We start from the raw sequence: 18,688 nt of genomic DNA, 5'->3' as shown, positions 1-18,688 counted from the left end.
GTGTCTAACACGGTAGCAGGACTTGGCTTTTATGGTCACCGCAGTTAACATTTACACGCATGTTTACTCTACTCGCATAGCTCAAGTCTCGGTAACCGCGTGGCGTGTCTGAGAATGACAACAAGAAATTCCATTGTGCAAAAAAGTCGCCTATGGCAAACTCCACCAAGACTCGTGATAATCCCGTAGATCAATCTCGTCAGGCACCCGTAGGTACGAAGTCATGTCGGACCCCGGGTCCGCCTCCTTTTTCGTCCACCCATTTCCAAAATACCAAGCGAACCTATTCGCCGAGACGCCGCCCTCGCCGTCCAGATACTCATACTCCCAATCCTCCCACCTCGGCTCCCTCCGCACGGCCGTGACGTGGCCCGCACTCCCCGGCCACACGCCGTGGACGCGCCCGCCGGCCCTGCCGCCGTTGTACCACGAGCTGCAGCGGTCGGTCAGGACCGTGGTGGCGAACAGGGCGTCGCTGTACTCGACAAAGTCGTCGGCGGCCCGCGTGGTGGGCGCCATGCTCCGCACGCCCTCCCGCGCCGCCTTGCGCAGCACCTTGGCCGCGTACGTCAGCTGCACCTCGGCCGCGTGCGGCACCGTGCCCGACGGGCCCGTCCCGTGCGGCCCGCCAACGAAGAGCAGGTTCGGGAACCCCGGCGTCGCCACGCCCAGGTACGTGTAGGGGAAGCCGTGGCCGTCGCCGCCCCACACCTCCCGCAGGTCGCGGCCGTGCGCGCGCACGCCAAAGGCCGGCACGTGGTCGACGTTGGCGCCCGTGGCGCACACCACGGCGTCCACCTCGCGCAGCCGGCCGTCCGCGTCCTCGATGCCCGTCGCGGTGAAGCGGCGGATCGGCGTGCGGATGTACTCGACGTTGTCGGACGAGATGGCCTCGAGGTAGCCCGGGCCCGGGGTCAGGCGGCGGCAGTTTGGCGAAAAGTCCGGGATGAGGTGTCGGAGGAGCTCGGGCTTGGCGGCCAAGCGGCGCCGCATCACCTCGACGAACTGCGCGCGCAGCTCCGTGCTCGCCTCGGAGCCCCTGAAGAAGGCGCTGAAGCCCCGCCAGTACTTTTGCTCGAGTGCCTTGCGGAACTGGAGGTAGGCCTCGGGGTCCCGCTCAAACGAGTCTTTGAGGTGCTGTGGGTATGGCTGCGGCTCCATGGTGCGCTCGTCGCCGGCCCAGGACGTGGCGATCCAGGTCTTGTTGCGGGCGTAGTGGTCGAGCCTCCCCACCGTCTTTTGGAGGTTCGCCACCAGCTGGATCCCGCTTGCACCGTTGCCAATCACGGCCACCTTCTTCCCGGCCGGGTCGAACGACGGATCCCAGTTGGAGGCGTGCCGCAGCAGCCCCTTGTAGTCCCCTATTCCCGGGTAATCCGGCAGCTTCCAGGCGTTGAAGCGGCCGGTGGCCGTCAGCACAAAGTCTGCCACCTCGACCAGCTGCTCCCCCGTGTCCTCGTCGCGCAGGGTAATGCGCCAGACCGCCTCGGCGGCGTCCCACGAGGCGTCCTCGACCCGGCGGCCGAACCTGGCGAAGCGGTGCACGTCGTACTTGCGCGCCTGGGCCTGCCAGTAGTCCCTGATCTCGGCGCCCGGGGCGAACTCGTCCGACCAGTCCGTCTTGGGGGAGAAGGTGGCCTGGTAGACGTGCGAGGGTATGTCGCATCGCACGCCCGGGTAGACGTTTTCGAGCCAGGTGCCGCCAAAGTCCTTGTTCTTTTCGTAGATGGTGAGCTGGATGTTGGGGACCTTGGCCGGTAGCAGTATCCCTGCCAGGATGCCCGTGAGACCACCCCCGATCACTGCCACCCTCAGCGCCCTCGGCTCGTCGATGAATCTGTCGACCAGGGATATTTTTGCCTCGGGGTAGCTTTCCACCTTTTTGTTGCCTTGGGTTTCAGTTTCAGTTGCTGTCAGTTGTGGTTTTGCCGTGTCGGAGATGTTGATCGTGACGAGCTCTTCCTGCAGTGCCTGCACCAACACTGGCTGCGGAGGTGCCTCATCGGCGGCCCTCAGGACGTCGATTGCACCCATTCTGTATTTATCAAAGATTTCCTTGCTCTAGTTCTAGTGTCTGTGGTGCTCTTGACAAAATATTGTGAATAACAACTTGTCACTGGAAATGTGTAATAGTCGATGTTGGCATCTTCAATTCGATATGGTTGTACTATGTATTGGGTATTGGGATCCACTGGTACGGAATATTGCTCTATACTGCCGTAGCCTGCAATATAGCTTGAATTGCGGGACACTGACAGCTCCGCATAGTTCTAGTTGGGGTTGGTTGGTCATTTGGACTTTTGGAGCGAAACCAAAGATCACGTCAATCTCGCACCTGGTGGCACAACCCGATCGATGTAACGACGTCTTTTAATATCAGCCCCGCCCCCTCAAAATCCTATCCTTCACGCCATTTTCCTATCATTCCAACGACATGCGCCCAATATGACGTGCTAGCCGCGAAGTCGGAGCTGCTGCATAGGTAAGCAAAGATACATATGGCGTCTTATCCCTCTGGCAAACTCACCCCTGACTATGAACTTGGGGGGTTTTGATGATCCAGAATCACATGGAGATTCCTGCTTGGTTTTCGCTAAATGGGTTGATGGGTAGGGCGACCACTGAATCTCGGCAACAAAAAGGAGTCTCTTTTATCCGGGACCATAGGCCATGCTGAGATCGGATGAAAACGTGGTTTTCCAATGTTGATGTGCACTTGTCCACTTCGTTCGGTGACTAAGAGCCATGCATACTACGTCAAAGCTCGAGTATTAGATGCACTTTTCACTCTCATGCAAAAATCTCGAAAAATACTTAGTCCGCGTGGATTTGGGTGTAGGTCTGTCCATAGAAGCGAAAACAGCATAATGCACCGATTACCTGAATTCTAGAGTACCTTGGCTATGTATGTGGGTACAAAAGTAAGGCAACGCTTTTCAGGATCCACTAATCTAGGTAGACTAGTCCAACAGTTCCATGTTGGATGAGCCTAGCGAGATAAGAAATCAACACTAAGCGTAGCGCGGGTTCGAGTCAGAATTGAACAGCTGCTGGTGCATGTCCAACATCAGCTACTGCGATAGGCGGAGCCATCTCTATTGCCAGTACTGGTTCTGCAGCTTGCATGCTGACATGCTGCAAATTCAGGATTCGGTCTCTCGGATCCGTCGGTCTTGCGGTGCAACATCAAAGTTTAGATGGCCGCTAGCTATGCCCGAGCAGATCACGTGATACCGAAACTCAGGTCCAGGTGTGGAATTTTCTGTTACCTCCGGGGTGGCGCCACGCGTACGTCAACGATCTGCTAAACAACTGTTCCGGTGCTACTGCAAGGGACCGCAACTTGGCTTGCTTGTCACCCATCGACGGACCGAAACGCTAGTGAGTAAATTTCCAGATCTCAACAGCAAACTATCGCCAATTGTATCAGCCCCGGAAAATCGCCTTGAAGAACGCGGGATTCCACAATAAAATAACAATAAAAAAAAAAGAAATGGCGAACCCCACCGCCACAATCCCCCAACCAGCCATCTCACCAGACGACGCCGAGCCCACGCGTTGGTTGGACCAGCCGCTCCCCACGCCCAAGTTCGGCGACCACGGCTACTGCACCATAGCGAGCAGCGTGCGCATCGCCGCGCCGCCCCAGACCTGCCTGGGCGTCGTGCTCCACGCGCCGGGCTACGCGCCCCCGCAGGGCTGCTGGAACAACTGGGTGCGCAAGATCGCCATCACCGCGCCCGGCGCCGACGATGCCGCGGGGATCCCCGCCGAGCTGACGGGGCCCGACTACCTCTCCCACGGCGCGCGGTTCGACATGTCGGTGGTCATGGACCAGACGGCGACGTCGAGCCCGCGCGTGCAGTCGATGGACGTGACGGCCTGCGAGGCCCTGGCCGACGGCAGGACGGGCTTCCGCGTCGGCTGGACCTACTGCATGTTTGGCCTGCACTGCGAGAGGATCCAGGAGTTTGTCGACGACGGCCAGGGCGGCACCCTCTACGCCACCTGGGAGACCTTTGGTGGCGTCATCGCGAGGATCGTGTGGATGACCAACGCCGCCGGCATCCAGAGGGGCTTTGTCGAGTGGGGTCGCGGGTTGAAGGAGAAGGCCGAGGCGATGAGCTAGAGTTTTTTTTTGCCTTGTACGTATCCGGCTGGGTTGGCTCCCATTGGCAGCCTCTACGCCCGGGGCCGCTAGTGGCTTTTTTCACCGGGACAGATACTTGTCCAGATTGTACCATACGTTCCATAGCGATGGCTTTTTTACAAGTCCCAATATCAGTACAGTATACGCTTCAGCCTTTGAGCTGCGACTTGGGTTTTCTGGGCGCAACGTTGATTCTGAGTCGAGTTGGTTTATGTGACTGTCTTGTGGTCGCCGTGTGTTAACTTTTAGCCATGGAGATCATTTTGGTTATAACGGATAGTTTTAATAAGTTAGATCATTCAGCTATCAGGATCTCCATGATCAGGATTTCCATTCGCAGCGATGTCGGGATGGATGAATGAATACGTTTAGGTGATTAGCTTTTCAGTCTAATCCCCCAGATGCTCGATGATTGGGAGCTGTGTATACTTCCTCGGTTCCTCTATTCGCAGCCCCCCAAGAAAACAGTAATGACACCCTGATACATGGCACCGGCAGTTTTACTTTTAGCCACATCGGGTTTTTGAAGCTTCCAGAGGTGCTCAATGTTTTAGAAGGTGTAGCTACTCTACAGAGTCCTGTCCTGATGATGGCGACTCATGTATAACCCAGAGTCTCTCGACTAGGGTCTCCTCCGCGAGGGACTTCAAGTATGGCAGGCATTCTATGATTATTCCCAATGATATGAATGAAACAAGATATATAAACCAAGGTTCCTTTTTGTGGCAAAACGGCGCATTATAGCTTGTATTGTAGTATTTACCCAGTCTTAACCTTTTAGCAAATACTTTCTTCCAAGCTTTGTTTCCTTTGTTTTCTGCATTGGTTTTTGATTTTAATTCCCATCATCCTGCATAAGTTGGTTGAAAGATGCAGTGCGTCCGAATATCTCTTCTCTTAGCAAGCCTGGTGTCTTCTCCAGCGGGTCAATGCTTAACAGGGTATTGTGCAATGTGCGGTAGCATTTAGAAATATTCAGATCCTATCGCTCCCATTTCCTTCAAACTTACATCTGTCTACTTCAACAGCATCATCCCCAAGCTGTCCTCGGAAACTCTCCAAGCTGCCGAGTGGTCCACGTTTGCCAGTGACAGAGACCGCTATGGCTGCTACGACTGTCTCAGACTCAGAGAAAGCAGTCGATTCGCAGACAATCAACTAAGGAAGAAAAGGCGACGGTTCGAGGCCGAAGAATCTATGGCTCCAACTCCGAATTTAGTTGCCCCTCATCTTCGACTTCAAGCGAGGATTGGATGGACAGTATCCAAGCCGAGGCAGACATGTACATGAACAGTCCCAAGGCTTCTTTTGATTAGGGATAGAACAGAAGGACTACTTTAGGTTACGCGAGCGAGCTTGAGACAAGGCCGTGGTAAGCCGAAGACAAAAGACAATTATTAAGCCAGAAACAGTGACAAAACGGTGGGAAGCCACGATGCTTTGCGCCGGGAAAACGTTTAGGGGGTCGACCAACCAAAATACTGCCCGCCTTGTAGACATGCAATGCCAACGTCACCTAATCTCCCCCTTCTTTCCAGTAATCCTGCCCAGAATGGTACCCAGAGTTACTGCTCCATAGTTATTCCATGCTCATTCTTACGGGAAGAGCTTGACCCTTGGCCGATAATGACTGCCCCGCGCATCGCAACATGAGAGCAGATCAGTGCCCCAACACAACGCCTATGCGTCTCAAATCGCGGATGCAAATCTACGCTGTAGTCGAAATCTGACAGCAGTTAACATGCGTGCTTAGCAAGGAGGCACTTTCATCTGCAGATGAGAAAGGTTATCGACATGGCCCCTTTTCTAGTCCCGAAAGACTTCCAACCTCATTCTTCCTGCCATCAAAGTCCAGACCCAAAGCCCATCCACGACACAAATATCAACAAAGCTGAAAACAAGACTTCCACCAAACACAAAACTGTGATATTTCCATGCCATGTCCACCGACAAATTGGCCGTCTGGCATACCACAGCCCAAGGCAACACGTAGAGCAAGTTGCTGACCAGGCTCTGCCAAAGATACCATCTCGGCCGCGTCGCCAACAGGATCGTCGCTAGCATGGTAGACATGGCATAAAATATATAACACCAGTCAATGGTCCGCCACATCATCGCCGTCACGTCCGCAACCTCATCAGACCCGCTGAGGTACCTGGCGAAAGGACGGGCACCGAAGAATGTGAGGAAAAGACAGACGGGAACCTCGATGAGTAGAGCTATCGCGAGGGAGACAGCAGCCGGCCTGATTATCTCGAAGACGGCCTGCTTCGTTGCCCTGGGACGGCGTGTTTGCACCCCAATCGCCCGTCGCCAGACACCCCACGCGTGGCCGACAAACGCAAGGGAGGTCTGTTCGAGGGCCTGCACGGGGACCATGATGAGACCCCATCGGATCGTGTTGAAAACGCCCCATGCCGTCGCATATGTCGACCCCATCGACACGATGTTGCTAACCAGCCAGAGGTAAAGCGCGTTGCGGATTGCCGACTCGATAAAGGTGAGGATGCCGGGACGGAGCAAGATCAGGAGCGCGCGGGCGTGGGGTTTCGTTGTAGTCCACTCCTGTAAGCCGTCTTCTCTGTCCTTTCGGTGTTGGACCGTATTCCTCCAAAGAAAATATGCTAGGCCGATAAACGCAGATGCCATGCTGCAGGCGAGCTGGATCACGGCTTGCATGTTGACTGTGGGCTCGCGGGAGCCGACGTGGACCTTGGAGATGAGCAGCAAGTCCAGGATGATGTTGACGGCAAACTTGGCCGAGTTTATAATCAGCGGGACGTCGGGCCGGTCGAGCGCCCTGGTAGCCGACGCCACGGCCGTCTCGATCGAAAAGCTGAATGCGCTAAAGGCTCCGATGCGCACGTACGTGATGCTTGCCTCGCGCACCTCGACGGGCACAAAGCCGTCGGCAAAGTTCCTGGCGCCTCCCACGAACGCCAGGCTCATCACGAGCCCCAGGACGGCTTGGAAGAGGATGAGGGTGTTTGAGAGCTGGAACCGCTGCGCCAGGGTGCGAGAGGCATGATCGCCGATGATGACCCATGCCGCTCTAGGAAGGCCTTCATTGAGCGTCTCTGCGACCACGCCGATGTAGGTGTACGCGTCGGTTGTCACTACCAGGGATGAATCGATATTGGCGACCCACAGCTTCGACAGGGTGCCGTACAGGGCGGGGAGGATGAAGGAAGCAAGGTTGAAGGTGAGGGCGCCTGTGTAGGTTCCTCGGTGGGATTTGATGTCGGACCATGGCTTGGGAGAGGTCAAGTCGCTCTCTCCGGCCTGGGTGGGGGGAGACGCTGGGTGTGCGGTCTCCGATATCGACTTTGGGAAGCATGGTGTAGCCTATACGGTTGTCTGTCATGATCATGTCAAAGCCGCAGAGGTTGTGGCTGCGTCAATTTGCAAAGGCTGCACCACCTTGTTCACAATGTACGACGTTATCGCCACCAAGACTCGGCCCCCGCTCAATTACCGGTCGGTAGTACCGTGCCAAGTTCCAACCTAACAACACCTACCTATCTACCTTGCCTCAGGTACTTTAGATACTGTTTTTGATGAGCTTTACCCCGCATCAACCATCCGTCTGATGAGCAAGAGATAACCCAAGCCTGGTACACATTTTCCAGGTCGCACAGGTTGTCGTCACTTTGCAGACCCTCTTGAAGTTATAACATCAGTAACGAGCGGTCATGCCTCAAACATGTTACTGGTCTCCCACTTTTCTGACCTTGTCCGAGTGTCATGTCCGCTTCAGGGAGACTTCACTTTCATCAAGGCAATCCGCTCGTCGACGGGAGATGGCGGACAATTGCATGATCATTGATCAGGCAAAGATACGACGGGACTTTTGTATTTCTCGACGTGCGGAGTACTTGCATCAAATATCGCTAGCCAGGGCAAAACAACGGCATATCCCGTATCCAATATGTCGACGCGTCCATAATTACCATGCACTCTGCAGCTAGATGGCCAAAGCATTGGATAAGCCTTTGTTCACTTGAAGAGGAATGCAGCGCTGATCACATCACATTGGCTGTTGGGATTCGACAGTTCCGGGTTCTCCAAGAACCTCACGGGAATGGCTTTCTGGGCTGCTGCAAATATTACAAGATCAAGTGTGTAGAAGGAAGGAGTAGATGGCAGGTGTACGTGGTATGGAGAGGAGCGGCCTTCATGGGATCCGCATGTGCTAGATCTAGAATAGCATTGCAACCTCCGGCCCCACTGAACCCTGATTTGTCAAAAATATTCGGACCGTAGATGAGGCTGTGGTGTGGTTGTTTGCTGGGTAGTGAGACCGCATTGCGGTTTTTGCGAGGAGTAAATCTTTTCCCACGAGTTACATACCAAGTCTAACTGGGCGGACCAAAGATTTCCAAAATAAAGATGGCAATCAAAAGCCGGCCACTGATCGAAATTATCACCGACTGCATGTCACTAAAAATAACCAAAGAGTAATTTGAGAACTCTCCAGTAAGTGGGCAAGCATTTTTCCTGCTCTATGCCGCCTTGAAGAAGAAAGGTCGGCTATCCCGAAAGTCGCTGCAGGGAATTGATAGATAACAATGAGATCGATTGGCAAAAAGCACGAGGTGAAAACTGATTACATTACATAGTAAATTAGAACACAGCCTCTCCTGTGGCGCTAAATATGGATTGAATTGGTCGCATTAACGAAGCCAGTAATTGGGGGGCCCGGGGGCATGATTACCCAGGGCTCGTTAAGGTATTTGCATATGTTCCGGCAGCTGGGGTTCCTGGAGCATCACGAGTCTCTTGACTTACTTTTAAGCAGCTAAACTCTCTCAAGCCTCTGGATCCCGTAATTTTTTTGGTCTAATTTTAGAAAGCTCTTATTCACAAATACTTCTAAAAGGTGCAGCCAACTCTTTTCAATCACCTATCATAACCCTCATTTCTCAACCTTTCCTGCATACTTCTTCTTTGCTTCAATATATCTTTCCTTTTAGTTTTCAGTCTCCCTTTCGCCAGGATCCAAGACACAAACCAACATGCAGCCAGGATCAATTTTTCATTTCCTTCTCGCTGCCAGTCTAACTATTATACCGGCGATGGCGGGCAAACATGGGCGCGATGACTACGACTGCACTGTGATCTTCAGGAACAATCATGCTCCGGAGCGCCAGCCTATTGTTGTCCATACTTATTACAGTCGCGACCTTCCAATCGAGCTAGACGGGGTCAGGCATACTATACAACTGAGCGGTTGCACACCGGAACAAAGTCAAATACCACAGGGATACAGCGTAGAACACATGACGGTAAGTAAATATTATTTTACAACCATACCCCACCCATCAAGTATCAAAACCCTTGCAGGTAATGCTCCAAGGTTTGAGACTGACTTTTGTCTTTGATATGTGCATTATAGTATAAAAATTATTTAAGACAAGAAATTCTTAATGAGAGGCCTTTTTGGCCATGACGGAATGAGATATTGCCGCTTTGGCGCGGGCAAGCATAGTACAGTCTCATCCGGAACACTGTAGCATGCGTTGCAATTTGAGCTGCCCTGACCATGATGTGATTTTACTCTGCACCATTTAGGACAAAATAATAATCTTTCAAATATCCTTCCAAACCCAATCGGGTCTTGTTTTTTCTGTTATGTGACAACAATGTACTTGGTCAGGAGGTCGACGGGGTCATCCGTAATGATTCAGATGTGAAATGAGTTTGTTCTCTTGAGACAAGAATGCAAGTATCGAACGTCAATGTTACGACCAGACAGTTGGGCCGGTACCAGGGAGGCCAGGTGGGGTCATACCCCTCCTAACGACACCCGCCCAGAGAAATCACCGACCGGCAAAAAAAGGATTACATAAGAAGGAATTACGTGACCTCACGTAATTGCCAAAAGAATGATTTCAGTAATTATTAAAGGATTATAACAAATTAAAGGAAATAATTTCTGCGATTTGTAACAAATTAGGAGAAATTATATTCGGAATATAATTTATATAAGGTACGTTTATTATTATATAAATAAATTCGATTTTAGGATTGTTTAGCAGCAATTAAATTCCAATTAATTTTAATATTTATTTAAAAACAATTATAATTTTACCCCCAATTATTAAAAACCCCAATTACCCAACCAAACGTTTAATTGTTTTAACCCATTATATTTTACCCTAAAAACAGGTTACCCCGATATTTTAATTGTAATATTTTAATTGCTCCTGTTTAATATTTTGTTTTAAAATATACCAAACAATACCGCCGAAATAATATCTTTTAACAAAACCACCTTTTAAACCCCTTTTATTACCAATATTCCGGCCAACGTTAACGCCTTGCGTTAAATGGTCGCGACGTTCCAAACCGAAAATCGACAATTCCAAAAACAAATAATTAAATAAATTAACCGAATTAATAGAAATTATATTAAATATTTTTTACCATTACTATATAATGGTACCACAGGTACCCTGCAGGGATTTTTTACAGAAACCCGGGCATATTTCCATTTTAACGAGGATAATTTCGATAACGACGCAAATAAGGTTATTTACGCAATTTCGTTTTTGAAAGGCGACGCGCTCGCCTGGTTCGAACCAACCCTGCGAAATTATTTGAACTATAATAAGGAAAAAAACCGTAAAATTGAAATTAACCGTATTTTCGACAATTATAATAATTTCGAAAAATGTTTTAGGGAAATATTTGGTAATCCAAACGAAGAACGTACGGTTAAACGTAAATTGGTGCGTTTTACCCAAACCAAATCGGCATTTAAATATACCAGTAAATTTCGACAAATTACCGCCAAATTACCATGGGGTAAAAAGGTTTTAATAATACGTTTTTATGCGGGATTTAAAAAAAAAATTAAAAATAAATTGGTTAAAAAAGAACGACCCGATATATTAATAAAATATATGGAATTAACGGTTAAAATCGATAACCGATTATACGAGCGGAAATTGGAACGACGCGAAAAACGCAACGCATGGGGCCCAACCTTGCGATAAATTAATATAGGACGCAAATACCAATACCCCAAACCGTTTCGCTAATATAATACCGCGTACGGTATATATAACGGATTTATAAACCTAAACGCAATTTAATATCGACAACCTCGCAAAAACCCCAAAAATGGCAAATATTTCAAATGTAATAAACCAGGATATATCGCGCGAAATTGTCCCGAGGTATATAATAATACCCCGGGATTTATTATTAATTTTAGGGGCAAACCCGAAAAATTACGAAAATTTAATACCACCAATTATAACCAAATATAACCTAATTAATATAATATAATAAATTGGACCATTTATTATAATAACAATTGCACGACCCACAATAGTTCCAAAATCGACGCAGGATAATATCTATAAAAACCCCGAGGTATTCGAACCCTAATAATAGGAAACCGAATACCTTTAGGGACAAAATAACTAATAAAATTGCACCGATAAAAGACCCAATTACCCGAATTTACGAATTTGGATACCTCCGGAAAATCGAATAAGGAATTTTTAAAACAAATCCACTATATTAAAACAACCAATTAATTTTTAATATAAAAATTAAACGAGGATTTAAAAAAAAATCCAGCGAGGAAAAAACCTGTTAATAACAATGGTGCTAACAGGGGATATAGGGGTAAACCCTAGGTGCGGCGTGGTAAATAACCAGTGCTAAAAGCGCTGAATAATAGGTAGAAATGCACTATAATTTTGGTACTGATAAATAATTGGTTGGGGGAGATTTTGCTTTATTTCCCTTACATACTCTCCGACATCGAAGTGGGGGTCCGCACGCCAGAAAAGGTTCCGGTGCCGCGAATGAATTTCCGAAAAACTAATTTGTATGGGTTTTTGAAAAAACACCCTCATTTGCATACAAACCATCTCTGGGTTTGCATTTAAACGTTGACTTGGTGAAATTTTCAACCCGGTACAGGGTAGCTGACTCGCAGGTGCAGGGTGGGTATTAAACCCGGTACAGGGTAGCTAACCCCACTCGCTGACCTTTAAATTGCATTCCTGCATTAACAAAGTAACGGAATTCCACCATTCCCCGCTCCACTTCGGCACTAAATAAAATTGGCTATATACAAATAAAAGTGGGCTTATTACATGCAAAATAATGCATATAATTAACATAAATTTTACGGGTTATTGCAACCTTTACCAGCCCCCGGCAAAACCTGGCAAATTATTATAATAAACTTTATTATTAAATTACCATTTTTAAAAGAACCATTTACGAAAACCAAATACGATAATATATTGGTTATAGTGGACAAATTTACCAAATACGCCTATTTTCTACTATATAAAAAAAGCAGCAACGCCGAAAAAATCGCCTATATATTTTTACAAATAATCGTTAGCAATTACGGATTTCCAAAAAATATTATTACGGATAAAAACAAGTTTTTTATATTAAGATTTTGGAAATTTTTAATGGAATAGTTAAAAATAAATTATAAATTATTTACAGCATTCCACCTATAAATAAACGGATAAACGGAACGAGTTAACCAGATGTTGGAATAATATTTAAAATATTATATAAACCACAAATAAGATAATTGGGTACGGCTATTACCTATAATATAATTCGTTTATAATAATTCCGAAAACGAAAACACCAAAATAACCCCGTTTTACGCAAATTACGGATTTAATCCCACGGTATACGGAAAACCCCGAATTACAATTATAATACCGCGAACCGACAAATAAACGAGCGAATTACGATAATTATATAAAAAACTCCAGCAGAAATTAAAATTCGTACGAGAAAAAATAATAAAATACGCCAACCATTATCGGATAAAGGGATTATTTTTTAAAAAAAAAATAACGTTTATTTTATTCGACGCAATATTAAAATATAACGACCTAATAGCAAATTCGATTTTAAAAAGTGTTAATTATATGCATTATTTTGCATGTAATAAGCCCACTTTTATTTGTATATAGCCAATTTTATTTAGTGCCGAAGTGGAGTGGGGAATGGTGGAATTCCGTTACTTTGTTAATGCAGGAATGCAATTTAAAGGTCAGCGAGTGGGGTTAGCTACCCTGTACCGGGTTTAATACCCACCCTGCACCTGCGAGTCAGCTACCCTGTACCGGGTTGAAAATTTCACCAAGTTAACGTTTAAATGCAAACCCAGAGATGGTTTGTATGCAAATGAGGGTGTTTTTTCAAAAACCCATACAAATTAGTTTTTCGGAAATTCATTCGCGGCACCGGAACCTTTTCTGGCGTGCGGACCCCCACTTCGATGTCGGAGAGTATGTAAAGGGAAATAAAGCAAAATCTCCCCCAACCAATTATTTATCAGTACCAAAATTATAGTGCATTTCTACCTATTATTCAGCGCTTTTAGCACTGGTTATTTACCACGCCGCACCTAGGGTTTACCCCTATATCCCCTGTTAGCACCATTGTTATTAACAGGTTATGAGCCCGGAAAGGTTCTAGCTAGTGCACTAAAGCGCACTTTGCATTATTGGAAAGCCCTGTTTTCAGGCTTTAATTTGGTTATTGTCGCATATCCGCAGCACGTATATTGACGAAGATATTGCTGTTTTTGTGCAAATTGTTGGTTATAGGTGCTACGTTAGCACCTATCCCCCCTGTAATTACAGTGAGGGGTCGCTATATTAGCGTTTGACTCAGGCCCAATTTTCAGGCACTGCAGCGCTCGCTCGATTGCAAATCCCAAAATTTTTGGTGTGGTTTTTATGGGTTGTGCATCGCTATTGCGATTGGTTCAAATTTTTAGTGCGTTAATTAGGGTTTGCGCTAACGAGTCAGGGCCAAAACCCCTGTATTCGCCCGCTAATAGCCCAGTGATCCACTAACCGAACGCTGCAAATTACCCTGCAGGTTACCCTGCACCCACCTAGCGAATTGAACTTTCGATCGCTAGTGCACCTGGATCGGTACAAATAATACCAGGGCACCCATTAATTGTGGATTTAGGGATTCCAACCCTGTATTTTCAGTGGACTCGATCATTGAAAATAGCAATAAGCCCTATATTTGGCAAGTATAGGCCTGTAACCGTTAGAAGGCAAACGGCTATAGAAAATCCTAGATTGGGGTATTTACCCTTAGGCGACTAGGTTAGTTTTTAACTATAATTCAGGCCACCCTACAATGGAAGACAGCCCTATGTCGGGCCTCCCAGGCCCAATTCCACCGGATAGGGGCCCTGAATCCAGCCCGAATGAAGTTCTAACCGCTAAATTACAGGCGCAAGACCTGCAATTAAAAGCGTTAACTACGCAATTGGATCAACTTCAGCACACAATTCAACAGTTAACATCTCTGTTGACGCTGAAAAATGGTGAACCCACTAGTTTTAGTGGTATTGCGGGTATTAATACCCCCAATAGCGGTAATCTGGAGGCCAACCCACAGATTTTTAGCGCTAATACCGCTACCGCACCACCTAATCCACCCGGTAACCTAATTCTAGGTGACGGGATAGGTAAAGAACTATCAAAACGGGTATTTTCCTTCCCCGAAAATTGCAAATTAGTAGGGGCTAGCAATTACGACCTGTGGAAACAGGCACTTATAGTACAATTCAGGGCTATAAAAGCTGCGGAATTTATTTCCAACCCTGAAATTGGCTATAGCCTACCGGAACATGAGCAATCAGTCCTATTATTGCTTATTAAAGACAGCCTAACCAAGGAACCTTTAGAATCCATTGCATGGCATTCCAGCCCTGTAACGGCCTATAAGACCCTGGAAGATAGCTATTCCGTTGCACCCGAAATTAGCAGAGACTCGCTATATCGGGAATTTCACGCCCTAAATTTTTCGAAATTTAGAGGGTCAATACCAGAATTTAACAGCCGTTTTAATTCCCTGGTAGCTAGATTAGCGAATGCCAACGTGCAAATTAGCCCTATCGATGTACGAAATCAATACCTACGGGCCCTGGAGGGGACGTTCCCTACCTGGACCGAACGCCAACGCAGTACCCAACGGGCCCTGCAGGCTATAGGCCAAAATTCGGATCGATTAAATTTGCAATACCTTATGGCGGACCTTATATCCGAAAATTCGATTTCAGGCTCTACAACTGCCAAAGCCACTAATTACAGGGCTGAAGGTCGAAAATCAGGGAAAAAAGGCGCTAAAAAGGACGCTAAAAAGGAAAATAATGGGCAGGACGGCACCTCCAAATCACGAAAAAAGGGCAAATCAACCCCTAATTCGGATTCGGCTATTGCAAAAGATAATAAATCCTCCAATTCCAGCGAATCGAACGCTGGAACTTCCATGATTTCAATGGATTTCGAGTTATTTACGGGCTCGATTCCAGGTGACGTTAGCGTTTGCGCAGCGTATAACGCCCTGGAACAGGCAGGCGATTCGGGCGGTAATTTACCGTACCGGGCACTGCAACAGGAGGTTAATTCCGCTATTAGCGGGGTTATAGAATTATGTTCGGAATCGGATTCGGAACCTGATTATACCGGTAAAACGCTAAAACCACAGGTATTAGCAACTAATTCTAAGGCTAAGACGAAGCCTGGAAGCGGCGTAAATAGGGACCCTAAGCCCCGACGGCTAGGCTACCCGGTCCTGTACGATACAGGTAGCACGCACCATATCTTTGCAAATAAGCAATTTTTTACCGATTATACCCCCGGCTCAACAGTCGAAATCGGTACCGGAGGTGGCCCTGTTAGGCCTATTGGCACTGGAACTGTTAAAATACAGGTCCGGTATGGCTCCAAAATTGACGAATTTAGAGAGGTTACGTTAAATAACGTGCTATATATCCCCTCGTTTGGAATAAATATCGTTAGTGGGCTAATACACTACAATACAGGGGGCGTATTATTAAAAAATACCCTGTACGATCGGGATCGCAAGGCGTGGGGACGCCTAAATACCGCCAAAAATTCGTTCTGTTTGGAGGTAAAAGGGTGCGATATCCTTATTCGAAATACTACATCTACGGTTTCGAATTACGCCTGTGTAATTGGTGAATATAGCACCGCCTCTAGCCTAACCTTACAGGGGGTTACAAAGGGCTACGCAGCCCCGTTGGAGGTAAAACTAAATAATATAGTCCCTGAAGACCAAGACGACTATAAAATCTACACCGATTCGGAACCGGGAGAAAATACGGTAACGGAAGTGTTAAATCCCAAACAAAATAAGGATATAACCGTAGATTTACCTGTAATGCAGAAATTTAGTGCAAAAACCCCTGAAAATCCACGTGAGATTGGGCCCCGTAGGCCCGGTAAGCCGCTAGATGACCCTTTTAAGCAGCCTAATACAAAAGGGGCTAATACCGAAAAAGAGGGGGTTTCCCACACAAGAAATCCGTTGTTAGAACCTCCTTTAGTACCGGAATTAGTGCAGGCCCCTGTAAATTACCTCCCTTTAAGCCTAAATCGAACTACCGATGGTTGGGTAACAGCTGAAGGAGACGGAATTACAGGCGATTGTGACGAAATCCAGGCCCAAAAAGCCCTGTTATGGCACAGGCGCTTAGGGCATATAGGGTTGTTATTGCTTAAAAAGACCGCTAAAAACGCAGACGGTCTACCTAATTTCGACAAAATTAGGGCTATTACCTGCATTACTTGCATTAAAGCCACCTCTGTTAGGCGTACAAATAAAGGGGCACTCCCTACACCCCCTAATATCCTCGATTCCATAGAGGGTGATACAGTAACCCTTAAACCTAACCCTCACAATAAAAAACCCGTATTTTTGTTATTAGTGGATCGAAAATCACGTTTTTGGTGGTCGATCTCACTACGGAATAAAGCCGGACCTACGGTTTTAGTGGCTATTAAAGGCTTTTTTAAGGTTTTAAAAGCTACGTACGGGCGCTACCCCACTAAATTTCATTTTGATGGGGGGCACGAGGTAAATACAGAGCTTCAAGATTGGTTTGCAAGTAAAGGTGTTAATTTTAGCACCTCCAACCCCTACAACCATGGCCAAAACGGGCTAACGGAACGGTCCGTTAGGGTTATTTTGGATAGGCTAAGGTCTACCATTTTAGCGGCAGGTCTACCACTATATTTATGGTGTTATTTACTGTCAGCCGTGGTTGATTTAGTTAACCGTACAGCGGTAACTAACAGGGAGTTAACACCCTACGAGGAATTTTATTCCGAATTTCAACCTGGATTACCACACAGGCCTAATTTAGGCCATTATCGGGTTATTGGTACCGTATGCCGGGCTATTATACCGCTGGAAAAACGCCAAAAATCCAACAAATTGGCTCCCCGAACGGAAACAGTAAGGCTTTTAGCCCATTTATCCAACTCTACAGCGTTGGTTTACGCCCCCGCCAGACGGGCCGTATATAAAACCTCTACCGTAAAAATTTTAGAGGGTATACCCGCTGAAAATTTGGCTATTCCAGGGGAAACGCTACAGATTTCAGAGGGGGAAAATCCAGATTTAGAGGGGGATTCTAATTCTGAACCTGAAGACGAAATCTACAGCGCCAAAACTTTGGATCCAGTGGATAATAATCCCCTACCTCCCGCAATTACAGTTCCTCCCTGGCCTGTACAGTCTACTGTTCGCCCCCCAGAGCTTATAACGGTAGCGGTGCCTAATTCAGCACCTAAAATAACGGAAGTTCCGGTGTTTTCGGCACCTAAAATACAGAATATGGAGTTAAATTCGCAGTTCGAAAACCCAGATCCTATGGATATCGATTACGTGCATTATCTTTGTTATCAAACCCAAAAGAAAACAAAGAAAAAGCCCACTAAAGACGGCGAACCAAATAGCTACCAACAGGCCCTAAAAAGCCCTGAAAGTGCTAAATGGTTAGCAGCTTTAGCGTCTGAATTCGACCAGATCGTTACTGCAAAAACCTTCCGTTTAATCCCTAAAATTAAAATGCATACAGGCCGTAGACTAATCTCTACCCGGCCGGTGTTTAAATTAAAAAAGGATGAAAATAATAAGCCTATAAAGTATAAAGCCAGGCTTGTTGTTAGGGGGTTTTTACAGGTCGAAGGCCTAGATTATATCGAGACTTTTGCTAGCACTAGTATACCGCCCACCTGGCGTATATTATTGGCTATAGCTAATGCACAAAATTGGGAAATAGAACAAATCGATTTTATCGGTGCGTTTTTAAATAGTGACCTTACCGACGTAGATATTTATTTGCAAATTCCAGAGGGTTTTAGCGATTGGGCTAGATCTTGCAGCCCTACTACCGCTAAAATTTTAGTGCAAATGGGCTATAATCCAAAGGAAATGCAAGTTATACTGTTGGAAAAGGCGCTATACGGTCTGAAACAGGGCCCAAGAGAATGGCAAACAAAGCTAAAAAGCCTACTTTTTACAGAAGGTTTTAAGCCGCTAATCTCTGATCCAGCTGTCTTTTATAATGCTAAATCCAAGCATTTCATTGTTACTTTTGTTGACGATTGCCTGCTAATAGGTCCTAAATTGCAATATATTCAGGATTTAAAAGCCCGTTTTAACAAAATATACGCATTGGAAGACAGGGGCCCTGCAGCCTATTTT

General features: G+C 47.0%; 4 protein-coding genes across 4 annotated transcripts; 2 read left to right on the top strand and 2 right to left on the bottom strand.

Annotated features, from left to right (window-relative positions):
- Nucleotides 1-108: 108 nt before the first annotated feature.
- Nucleotides 109-2,283, bottom strand: MGG_13110 (uncharacterized protein). The gene has a single exon (XM_003710376.1). The coding sequence runs from the start codon at nt 2,032-2,034 to the stop codon at nt 151-153; it is 1,884 nt and encodes a 627-aa protein (XP_003710424.1). The 5' UTR covers nt 2,035-2,283; the 3' UTR covers nt 109-150.
- Nucleotides 2,284-3,264: 981 nt separating this feature from the next.
- Nucleotides 3,265-4,336, top strand: MGG_05552 (uncharacterized protein). Its single transcript, XM_003710375.1, has one exon. It carries the CDS (start codon nt 3,494-3,496, stop codon nt 4,127-4,129), a length of 636 nt encoding a protein of 211 aa, XP_003710423.1. The 5' UTR covers nt 3,265-3,493; the 3' UTR covers nt 4,130-4,336.
- Nucleotides 4,337-5,956: 1,620 nt separating this feature from the next.
- MGG_05551 (uncharacterized protein) lies at nt 5,957-7,487 on the bottom strand (the record flags this gene model as incomplete). The annotated part of the gene is made up of 2 exons (XM_003710374.1): nt 5,957-7,432; nt 7,476-7,487. The coding sequence occupies 2 exons, from the start codon at nt 7,485-7,487 to the stop codon at nt 5,957-5,959; spliced, it is 1,488 nt and encodes a 495-aa protein (XP_003710422.1).
- Nucleotides 7,488-13,093: 5,606 nt separating this feature from the next.
- Nucleotides 13,094-13,557, top strand: MGG_16401 (uncharacterized protein; the record flags this gene model as incomplete). Its single annotated transcript, XM_003710373.1, has 3 exons — nt 13,094-13,208; nt 13,366-13,434; nt 13,499-13,557. Coding segments are annotated over 3 exons (243 nt in total), but the record flags the coding sequence as incomplete, so codon positions are not given.
- Nucleotides 13,558-18,688: the final 5,131 nt, after the last annotated feature.

The sequence above is a fragment of the Pyricularia oryzae genome, chromosome 1 (genome assembly GCF_000002495.2).
Source record: "Pyricularia oryzae 70-15 chromosome 1, whole genome shotgun sequence".
In the NCBI taxonomy this organism is placed as follows: Eukaryota; Fungi; Ascomycota; class Sordariomycetes; order Magnaporthales; family Pyriculariaceae; genus Pyricularia; species Pyricularia oryzae.
The sequence above is the reverse complement of the archived record's forward strand: the minus strand, read 5'-3'. Positions and strand labels throughout refer to the sequence as shown.